General features: G+C 42.2%; 1 protein-coding gene across 4 annotated transcripts in view; it reads right to left on the reverse strand.

Annotated features, from left to right (window-relative positions):
• Positions 1-1,958: 1,958 nt before the first annotated feature.
• LOC124125417 (poly [ADP-ribose] polymerase tankyrase-like) overlaps positions 1,959-12,164 on the reverse strand; it is a 66,202-nt gene continuing 55,996 nt past the window's right edge. For all 4 annotated transcript variants that reach the window (XM_048389544.1, XM_048388886.1, XM_048389258.1 and 1 more), the window contains 3 exons: positions 7,737-7,835; positions 5,802-5,903; positions 1,959-3,084 (listed from right to left, as the gene is read on the reverse strand). In XM_048389544.1, the coding sequence (XP_048245501.1) occupies positions 2,377-3,084; positions 5,802-5,903; positions 7,737-7,835 (909 nt within the window). In that variant the 3' untranslated portion in view covers positions 1,959-2,376. The remainder of the gene's footprint in view (positions 3,085-5,801; positions 5,904-7,736; positions 7,836-12,164) is intronic.

The raw sequence follows: 12,164 nt of genomic DNA on the forward strand, positions 1-12,164 counted from the left end.
ACAAGAACCATCTTTTAACGTCTTTTGGTATTACTCGGCCGGGGATCGAACCACGCACCTTCCGCTCTCCGGGCAGACGCTCTACCACTGGACCACTGGTAGTGTGTGACATCTGGTGGGTAGTGTGTAACATCTACTGGGAAATGTGCGACATCTACCGGGTAGTATGTGACATCTGGGTAGTGTGTGACATCTGCTGGGAAGTGTGCGACATCTACTGGGTAGTGTGCGACATCTACTGGGTAGTGTGTGAATCTGGTTTGGTGTCTGACATCTTGTGGGTAGTGTGTGACATCTACTGGGAAGTGTGCGACATCTACTGGGTAGTGTGTGACATCTGGTGGGTAGTATGTGACATCTGGTGGGTAGTGTGTGACATCTGCTGGGTAGTGTGACATCTACTTGGTAGTGTGTGACATCCGCCGGGTAGTGTGACATCTACTGGGTAGTTTGTGACATCTACTGGGTAGTGTGTGACATCTACTGGGTAGTATGTGACATCCGCTGGGTAGTTTGCGACATCTACTGGGTAGTGTTTTTGACATCTGGTGGGTAGTGTGTGGCATCTGGTGGGTATTGTGTGACATCTGCTCGGTAGTATGTGACATCTACTGGGTAGTGTGTGACATCTACAGGCTAGTGTGTGACATCTGCTGGGAAGTGTGTGACATCCGCTTGGTAGTGTGACATCTACTGGGTTGTGTGTGAATCTGTGTAGTGTGTGACATCCGCTTCGGTGGTGTGTGACATCTACTGGGTAGTGTTTTTGACATCTGGTGGGTAGTGTGTGGCATCTTGTGGGTAGTATGTGACATCTACTGGGTAGTGTGTGACATCTACAGGGTAGTGTGTGACATCTACAGGGTAGTGTGTGACATCTGCTGGGTAGTGTGTGACATCCGCTGGGTAGTGTGACATCTACTGGGTTGTGTGTGAATCTGGGTAGTGTGTGACATCCGCTTCGGTGGTGTGTGACATCTACTGGGTAGTGTTTTTGACATCTGGTGGGTAGTGTGTGACATCTACTGGGAATGTCGTGACATCTGTTGGGTAGCGTGTGCGTCTGCTGGGTAGAGTGTAACATCTACTGGGTAGTGTGTGAATCTGGGTAGTGTGTGACATCCGCTTCGGTGGTGTGTGACATCTGCTGGGGCTTGTGTACACGATGGGTAGCGTGTGCGATATCTTGGTAGTGTGTGACATTTGTTGGACGCTGGGTAGTTTGTGACATCCACATATTAATGTATTGCACAGAGCCCCACAAAAAACAGGGATAGCCACAAGAGCCCCACAGCCCTAACCCAGGGATAGGAACCAGATCCCCACAACCCTTACCCAGGGATAGCCACCAGAGCCCGACAACCCTAACCCAGGGATAACTGCCAGAGCCCCACAACCTTAACCCAGGGATAGCTGCCAGAGCCCCACAACCCTAACCCAGGAATAACTGCCAGAGCCCCACAACCTTAAACCAGGGATAGCTGCCAGAACCCCACAACCCTAACCCAGGGATAGCTGCCAGAACCCGAAAACCCTAAACCAGGGATAACCCCCAGAGCCCCACAACCTTAACCCAGGGATAACTGCCAGAGCCCCACAGCCCTATCCCAGGGATAGCTGCAAAAGCTCCACAACCCTAACCCAGGGATAGTCACCATAACCTCCCAACCCTAACCCAGGGATAGCCACCAGAACCTCACAACCCTAACCCAGGGATAACCACCACAGCCCCACAACCCTAACCAAGGGATAACTGCCAGAGCCCCACAACCCTAACCCAGGGATAACCGCCAGAGCCCCACAACCTTAACCCAGGGATAGCCACCAGAACCCCACAACCTTAACCTATGAGCAAGTTGTACAATGACATCGTTAACCTATCTAAAAGTCATCAAAATTAAGGGCAATAAAAGTAAGACAGACTATGACATGTAAACATTGGAGGTCTAACTACAAAAAAGAAGAAACACAGTTTTATTGGCACCATAAGTATAATTTTTAATACAAGATGACAAAAAAAGTAAAGTTTGAAGGATGTGTCAAGCAGGTTCATATCAATATCTACCATGCAAAATCTACATGCCTTCTAATGTAGCCATGATGACAAGTAGAAGTGTTTACTCAAAATATCACGTATTCATTGGCATGTACAATATTATGCACAATCTTCAAACAAACTGAACATAATGCAAAAGTAGGAATAAGTGATAGGATTATAGCTGCAAGATTGGTGATGTGTAGTTAAGCAATATCTACTCACTTATACATATAACATGTGTTGAATTATGTCAGCTTAAAAATACGTATGTAGCGAGTAATCACCTGATGGAAGGTTTAGTCTATACAATGCACCATGCAGTACAGGGCTGTGGGGTATCATATAGTCGTCTCAACCTTGGGCATGTCTTGCTGGTCCGTGTGAGCCAAATCAGATTTGTCACATGTTTTATGAGTATCACTGTGTCTCTCACACTGTGGCACAATATGAAGGTACATGTTTTGTTGAGTAACATCCTTCTCCAACTCTCCGACGGAGATGTGTGCATCTTTGTTGATGTCCTCCAAATCTCCTCTATGATCACCAGTGTCTGATCTTGAGGCCTCTTGAGTGTTACTGTCACAAGTCTCTGATCTTGAGACCTCTTTAGTGTTACTGTTGCCAGTGCCTGATCTTGAGGCATCTTGATTGTTACTGTCACTAGTGTCTGATCTTGACACATCTTGAGTGTTACTGTGGTCAGTGTCTGATCTTGACACATCTTGAGTGTCACTGTGGCCAGTGTCTGATCTTAAGGCATCTTGAGTGTTACTGTGGCCAGTGTCTGATCTTGACACATCTTGAGTGTTACTGTGGCCAGCCTCCCTGCACCTATCATGCCTTGCCATTTGTTGCAGCTTCACTGTCGTCTGATTGATCTTCTCAATCAGAGAAGCAAGGTCACTTTGCTTTGAAGGACTCATTGGTGGTGACAGCTGGCCCCCTTCAACGAGACCATGAGGCCCAGACTTGCTGGGTGAGTGGTTCAGGCTGGTTGTACTGCAACAACTTGCTCGTGAAAGGCGAACTGATGAATCAGACATGTTCTGGAAAGAATGAGAGAAGCAGGTATATGTACACAACGAAAATATATTATGTCTCATAAAATGTAAGTAAGTGTACTTTGAAGCAAAAAAGAGATCTAAGTGTGTATTGTAGGAAGAGAAAAGTCTAGTGTGTATTGTAGGAAGAGAACGGTGTAGTGAGTATTGTAGGAAGTGAAAGATTTGAGTGTGTATTGTAGGAAGAGAACAGTGTAGTGAGTATTGTAGGAAGTGAACGGTGTAGTGTGTATTGTAGGAAGAGAAAGATCTTGTGTGTATTGTAGGAAGACAAAGGTCTAGTGTGTATTGTAGGAAGAGAAAGGTCTAGTGTGTATTGTAAGAAGAGAAAGATTTGAGTGTGTATTGTAGAAGAGAAAGGTGTATAGTGTGTATTGTAGGAAGAGAAAGATCTTGTGTGTATTGTAGGAAGTGAACGGTGTAGTGTGTATTGTAGGAAGAGAAAGATCTTGTGTGTATTGTAGGAAGAGAAAGATCTTGTGTGTATTGTAGGAAGAGAAAGGTCTAGTGTGTATTGTAGGAAGGGAATGGTGTAGTGTGTATTGTAGGAAGGGAAAGATATTAGTGTGTATTGTAGGAAGAAAAAGATCTTTGAGAAAGATATTAGTGTGTTTGTAGGAGGAGAAAAATCTTAGTGTGTATTGCGGTAAGAGAAAGATCTTAGTGTGTATTGTGGGAAGAGAAAAATCTTAGTGTGTATTGCAGGAATAGAAAGATCTTAGTGTGTATTGTAGGAAGAGAAAAGTCTAGTGTATATTGTAGGAAGAGAACAGTGTAGTGTGTATTGTGGGAAGTGAAAAATCTTAGTGTGTATTGTTGGAAGAGAAAGATCTAAGTGTGGATTGTAGGGTGAGAAAGATGTTAGTGTGTATTGTAGGAAGAGAACAGTGTAGTGTGTATTGTTGGAAGAGAAAGATCTTAGTGTGTATTGTTGGAAGAGAAAGATCTAAGTGTGGATTGTAGGGTGAGAAAGATGTTAGTGTGTATTGTAGGAAGAGAACAGTGTAGTGTGTATTGTTGGAAGAGAAAGATCTTAGTGTGTATTGTTGGAAGAGAAAGATCTAAGTGTGGATTGTAGGGTGAGAAAGATGTTAGTGTGTATTGTAGGAAGAGAACGGTGTAGTGTGTATTGTAGGAAGTGAAAAGTCTAGTGTGTATTGTAGTAAGAGAAAGATCTTAGTGTGTATTGTGGGAAGAGAAAAATCTTAGTGTGTATTGTAGGAAGAGAAAAGTCTAGTGTGTATTGTAGGAAGAGAACGGTGTAGTGTGTATTGTAGGAAGTGAAAAATCTTATTGTGTATTGTTGGAAGAGTAAGATATTAGTGTGTATTGTAGGAAGAGAAAGATCTTAGTGTGGATTGTAGGATGAGAAAGATCTTAGTGTGGATTGTAGGATGAGAATGATCTTGTGTGTATTGTAGGAAGAGAAAAATCTAGTGTGTATTGTAGGAAGAGAAAGATCTTAATGTGTATTGTAGTAAGAGAAAGATCTTAGTGTGTATTGTGGGAAGAGAAAAATCTTAGTGTGTATTGTAGGAAGAGAAAAGTCTAGTGTATATTGTAGGAAGAGAACGGTGTAGTGTGTATTGTAGGAAGTGAAAAATCTTATTGTGTATTGTTGGAAGAATAAGATCTTAGTGTGGATTGTAGGATGAGAAAGATCTTAGTGTGGATTGTAGGATGAGAATGATCTTAGTTTGTATTGTAGGAAGAGAAAGATCTTAGTGTGGATTGTAGTAAGAAAAAGATCTCAGTGTGTATTGTAAGAAGAGAAAGATTTGAATGTGTATTGTAGGAAGAGAACGGTGAAGTGTGTATAGTAGGAAGTGAACAGTGTATTGTGTATTGTAGAGAAAGTTCTAGTAAGCATTGTAGGAAGAGAAAGATATTGTAGTAATAGAAAGGTCTAGTGTGTATTGTAGGAAGAGAAAGGTCTAGTGTGCAAAGTAGGAAGAGAAAGGTCTAGTGTGCATAGTAGGAAGAGAAATCTATTGTAGGAAGAGAAAGGTCTAGTGTGTACTGTAGGAAGAGAAAGGTCTAGTGTGTGATATTATTGTGTCGTGTAGAGAGTGAGTGAGTATGGTTTTACGCTGCTTTTAGCAATATTCCAGCAATATCACGGCGGGGGACACCAGAAATGGGCTTCACACATTGTACCCATGTCGGAATTGAACCCGGGTGTTTGGCATGACAAGCGAACACTTTAACCACTAGGCTACCCAACCGCCCCTATTGTGTAGTGTAGGAAGAGAAAGGAAGTGTTGGTAGGAAGAGGAAGATATCATTGTGTATTGTAGGAAGAGGAAGATATCATTGTGTATTGTAGGGAGAGGAAGATATCATTCATTGTGTATTGTAGGGAGAGGAAGATATTGTGTATTGTAGGAAGAGGAAGATATCATTGTGTATTGTAGGAAGAGGAAGATCTTAGTGTGTACTTTCGGAAGAGAAAGGTCTCGTGTGGATTGCAGGAAGAGTGAGTGAGTGAGTGAGTATGGTTTTACACCGTTTTTAGCAATATTCCAGCAATATCCCGGTGGGGGGGACACCAGAAATGGGCTTCAAACATTGTACCCATGTTGGGAATTGAACCCCGGTCTTAGGTTGTAGGAAGAAAAAAGTCTAGTGTGTATTGTAGGAAGAGAAAGGTCTAATGTGTATTTTAGTAAGGCAGTGATCTGGGTGTGTCTGAAATTCCTCACCTGTTTTTCGAGAGCCTTCAGTTCCTTGTACATGGTGGCAGCATTGCGCAGGACTTCCTTCATGTCCTCAGTCTTGGCACGATCTGCGGCAAGTTCTCCCCGCTGTGAAGCAAAACCAAAGTACAGCACTAAAACTAAGTGTGACTTAATTTATGTAAAATTTAATAACGTGAAATGTATTGGAATGTGTTGCCACTGCATAGGTGGTTCCAGATTAGAGGGTCCAGTGGATCCATCCGTAGTTTGTTGTAGGCAGTAAAACATTATCTGAGAGAGGATTTTGATATTTTCGACCCTTCCCTTTTAAAAATGCTGGATCTGCCCTTGTGTATGTAGCAGGATACGATTATCAACGAAATTTCCCATCTCACTGGGGCTCCTTTTCAATTTAAGTTGAGTCATGGGGTCAGTACTGGTACTAACAATTCCTTTCTTCTATGGGTCAGTACTGGTACTTACGGTTCCTTTCTTCATGGGGTCATTACTAGTACTTACTGTTCCTTTCTTCATTGGGTCAGTACTGGTACTCACAGCTCCTTTATTCTATGGATCAGTACTGGTACACACAGCTTCTTTCTTCAATGGGTCAGTACTGGTACTTACAGCTCCTTTCTTCAATGGGTCAGTACTGGTACTTACACCTCCTTTCTTCAATGGGTCAGTACTGGTACCTACGGTTCCTTTCTTCGTTGGGTCAGTACTGGTACTCACAGCTCCTTTCTTCTATGGGTCAGTACTGGTACTTACGGTTCCTTTCTTCAATGGGTCAGTACTGGTACTTACACCTCCTTTCTTCAATGGGTCAGTACTGGTACTTACACCTCCTTTCTTCATGAAGTCATTACTGGTACTTATGGTTCCTTTCTTCGTTGGGTCAGTACTGGTACTTACAGCTCCTTTCTTCATGGAGTCATTACTGGTACTTATGGTTCCTTTCTTCAATGGGTCAGTACTGGTACTTACAGCTCCTTTCTTCAATGGGTCAGTACTGGTACTTACAGCTCCTTTCTTCATGGGGTCATTACTGGTACTTACAGTTCCTTTCTTCGTTGGGTCAGTACTGGTACTTACGGTTCCTTTCTTCGTTGGGTCAGTACTGGTACTTACGGACCCTTTCTTCGTTAGGTCAGTACTGGTACTTACGGACCCTTTCTTCATTGAGTCAGTACTGGTACTTACGGTTCCTTTCTTCATGGGGTCATTACTGGTGCTTACAGCTCCTTTCTTCAATGGGTCTGTACTGGTACTCACAGCTCCTTTCTTCTATGGGTCAGTACTGGTACTTACAGCTCCTTTCTTCAATGGGTCAGTACTGGTACTTACAGCTCCTTTCTTCATGGGGTCATTACTGGTACATACGGTTCCTTTCTTCATGGGGTCAGTAGTGGTACTTACAGCTCCTTTCTTCAATGGGTCAGTACTGGTACTTACAGCTCCTTTCTTCGTTGAGTCAGTACTGGTACTTACGGTTCCTTTCTTCATGGGGTCATTACTAGTACTTACTGTTCCTTTCTTCATTGGGTCAGTACTGGTACTTACAGCTCCTTTCTTCGTTGAGTCATTACTGGTACATACGGTTCCTTTCTTCATGGGGTCAGTAGTGGTACTTACACCTCCTTTCTTCAATGGGTCAGTACTGGTACTTACAGCTCCTTTCTTCGTTGAGTCATTACTGGTACATACGGTTCCTTTCTTCATGGGGTCAGTAGTGGTACTTACAGCTCCTTTCTTCAATGGGTCAGTAGTGGTACTTACAGCTCCTTTCTTCAATTGGTCAGTACTGGTACTTACGGTTCCTTTCTTCGTTGAGTCAATACTGGTACTTACGGTTCCTTTTTTCAATGGGTCGGTACTGGTACTTACAGCTCCTTTCTTCATGGGGTCAGTACTGGTACATACGGTTCCTTTCTTTGTTCGGTCAGTACTGGTACTTACAGTTCCTTTCTTCGTTGGGTCAGCCCCTGCCTCAAGTAGGATGTACACCAGTTCCTCCTGACCACGGTCAGCTGCCCAGTGCAGTGACGTCCACCAGTTCTGAAGTAAAAGTCACAACAGTGTCATACAGTGTCCTTCGTACACAGCACAAGTGATAACAGTGGCATACAGTGTCCTTCATACACAGTACAAGTTGTAACAGTGTCCTTCATACACAGTACAATTTGTAACAGTGTCCTTCATACACAGTACAAGTTGTTACAGTGTCCTTCATACACAGTACAAGTTATAACAGTGGCATACAGTGTCCTCCATACACAGTACAAGTTGTAACAGTGTCCTTCATACACAGTACAACTTGTAACAGTGTCCTTCATACAAAGTACAAGTTATAACAGTGGCATACAGTGTCCTCCATACACAGTACAAGTTGTAACAGTGTCCTTCATACACAGTACAAGTTATAACAGTGCCATACAGTGTCCTCCATACACAGTACAAGTTATAACAGTGCCATACAGTGTCCTTCATACACAGTACAAGTTGTAACAGTGTCCTCCATACACAGTACAAGTTATAACAGTGCTATACAGTGTCCTCCATACACAGTACAAGTTGTAACAGTGTCCTTCATACACAGTACAAGTTATAACAGTGCCATACAGTGTCCTTCATACACAGTACAAGTTATAACAGTGCCATACAGTGTCCTTCATACACAGTACAAGTTATAACAGTGCCATACAGTGTCCTTCATACACAGTACAAGTTATAACAGTGCCATACAGTGTCCTTCATACACAGTACAAGTTATAACAGTGCCATACAGTGTCCTTCATACACAGTACAAGTTGTAACAATGTCCTTCATACACAGTACAAGTTATTACAGTGTCGTTCATACACAGTACAAGTTATAACAGTGCCATACAGTGTACTTCATACACAGTACAAGTTATAACAGTGTCCTCCATACACAGTACAAGTTATAACAGTGTCCTCCATACACAGTACAAGTTATAACAGTGCCATACAGCGTCCTTCATACACAGTAGAAGTTATAACAGGGTCCTTAATACACAGTACAAGTTGTAACAGTGTCCTTCATACACAGTACAAGTTATAACAGTGTCCTCCATACACAGTACAAGTTATAACAGTGGCATACAGTGTCCTTCATACACAGGACAAGTTGTAACAGTGTCCTTCATACACAGTTCAAATTATAACAGTGCCATACAGTGTCCTTCATACACAGTACAAGTTATAACAGTGCCATACAGTGTCCTCCATACACAGTACAAGTTATAACAGTGTCCTCCATACACAGTACAAGTTAAAACAGTGCCATACAGTGTCCTTCATACACAGCACAAGTTATAACAGTGCCATACAGTGTCCTCCATACACAGTACAAGTTATAACAGTGCCATACAGTGTCCTCCATACACAGTACAAGTTGTAACAGTGTCCTTCATACACAGTACAAGTTGTAACAGTGTCCTCCATACACAGCACAAGTGATAACAGTGCCATACAGTGTCCTTCATACACAGTACAAGTTGTAACAATGTCCTTCATACACAGTACAAGTTGTAACAGTGTCCTTCATACACAGTACAAGTTGTAACAGTGTCCTTCATACACAGTACAAGTGATAACAGTGGCATACAGTGTCCTCCATACACAGTACAAGTTGTAACAGTGTCCTCCATACACAGTACAAGTTGTAACAGTGCCATACAGTGTCCTTCATACACAGTACACGTTATAACAGTGTCCTTCATACAAAGCACAAGTGATAACAGTGCCATACAGTGTCCTCCATACACAGTACAAGTTGTAACAGTGTCCTTCATACACAGTACAAGTTGTAACAGTGTCCTTCATACACAGTACACGTTATAACAGTGTCCTTCATACACAGCACAAGTGATAACAGTGCCATACAGTGTCCTCCATACACAGTACAAGTTGTAACAGTGTCCTCCATACACAGTACAAGTTATAACAGTGTCGTTCATACACAGTACAAGGTATAACAGTGTCCTCCATACACAGTACAAGTTGTTACAGTGTCCTTCATACACAGTACAACTTGTAACAGTGTCCTTCATACACAGTACAAGTTATAACAGGGCCATACAGTGTCCTCCATACACAGTACAAGTTGTAACAGTGTCCTTCATACACAGTACAAGTTATAACAGTGCCATACAGTGTCCTCCATACACAGTACAAGTTATAATAATGCCATACAGTGTCCTTCATACACAGGACAAGTTGTAACAGTGTCCTCCATACACAGTACAAGTTATAACAGTGCCATACAGTGTCCTTCATACACAGTACAAGTTGTAACAGTGTCCTTCATACACAGTACAAGTTGTAACAGTGTCCTTCATACACAGTACACGTTATAACAGTGTCCTTCATACACAGCACAAGTGATAACAGTGCCATACAGTGTCCTCCATACACAGTACAAGTTGTAACAGTGTCCTCCATACACAGTACAAGTTGTAACAGTGTCCTCCATACACAGTACAAGTTATAACAGTGTCCTTCATACACAGTACAAGGTATAACAGTGTCCTCCATACACAGTACAAGTTATAACAGTGTCCTTCATACACAGTACACGTTATAACAGTGTCCTTCATACACAGCACAAGTGATAACAGTGCCATACAGTGTCCTCCATACACAGTACAAGTTGTAACAGTGTCCTCCATACACAGTACAAGTTGTAACAGTGTCCTCCATACACAGTACAAGTTATTACAGTGTCGTTCATACACAGTACAAGTTATAACAGTGCCATACAGTGTCCTCCATACACAGTACAAGTTGTAACAGTGTCCTCCATACACAGCACAAGTGATAACAGTGCCATACAGTGTCCTTCATACACAGTACAAGTTGTAACAATGTCCTTCATACACAGTACAAGTTGTAACAGTATCCTTCATACACAGTACAAGTTGTAACAGTGTCCTTCATACACAGTACAAGTGATAACAGTGGCATACAGTGTCCTCCATACACAGTACAAGTTGTAACAGTGTCCTCCATACACAGTACAAGTTGTAACAGTGTCCTTCATACACAGTACAAGTGATAACAGTGGCATACAGTGTCCTCCATACACAGTACAAGTTGTAACAGTGTCCTCCATACACAGTACAAGTTGTAACAGTGCCATACAGTGTCCTTCATACACAGTACACGTTATAACAGTGTCCTTCATACAAAGCACAAGTGATAACAGTGCCATACAGTGTCCTCCATACACACTTCAAGTTCTAACAGTGGCATACAGTGTCCTTCATACACAGTACACGTTATAACAGTGTCCTTCATACACAGCACAAGTGATAACAGTGCCATACAGTGTCCTCCATACACAGTACAAGTTGTAACAGTGTCCTCCATACACAGTACAAGTTATAACAGTGTCGTTCATACACAGTACAAGGTATAACAGTGTCCTCCATACACAGTACAAGTTGTAACAGTGTCCTTCATACACAGTACAACTTGTAACAGTGTCCTTCGTACACAGTACAAGTTATAACAGGGCCATACAGTGTCCTCCATACACAGTACAAGTTGTAACAGTGTCCTTCATACACAGTACAAGTTATAACAGTGCCATACAGTGTCCTCCATACACAGTACAAGTTATAATAGTGCCATAGTGTCCTTCATACACAGTACAAGTTGTAACAGTGTCCTCCATACACAGTACAAGTTATAACAGTGCCATACAGTGTCCTCCATACACAGTACAAGTTGTAACAGTGTCCTTCATACACAGTACAAGTTATAACAGTGCCATACAGTGTCCTTCATACACAGTACAAGTTATAACAGTGCCATACAGTGTCCTTCATACACAGTACAAGTTATAACAGTGCCATACCGTGTCCTTCATACACAGTACAAGTGGTAACAGTGTCCTTCATACACAGTACAAGTTGTAACAGGGTCCTCCATACACAGCACAAGTGATAACAGTGCCATACAGTGTCCTCCATACACAGTACAAGTTGTTACAGTGTCCTTCATACACAGAACAAGTTGTAACAGTGTCCTTCATACACAGTACAAGTTGTAACAGTGTCCTTCATACACAGTACAAGTTGTAACAGTGTCCTTCATACACAGTACAAGTTGTAACAGTGTCCTTCATACACAGCACAAGTGATAACAGTGTCCTTCATACACAGTTCAAGTTATAACAGTGCCATACAGTGTCCTCCATACACAGTACAAGTTGTAACAGTGTCCTCCATACACAGTACAAGTTATAACAGTGTCGTTCATACACAGTACAAGGTATAACAGTGTCCTCCATACACAGTACAAGTTATAACAGTGCCATACAGTGTCCCTCATACACAGTACAAGTTATAACAGTGTCCTC

This window comes from Haliotis rufescens, unplaced genomic scaffold (genome assembly GCF_023055435.1).
Source record: "Haliotis rufescens isolate VD_foot unplaced genomic scaffold, xgHalRufe1.0.p SCAF_1, whole genome shotgun sequence".
Classification (NCBI taxonomy): domain Eukaryota; kingdom Metazoa; phylum Mollusca; class Gastropoda; order Lepetellida; family Haliotidae; genus Haliotis; species Haliotis rufescens.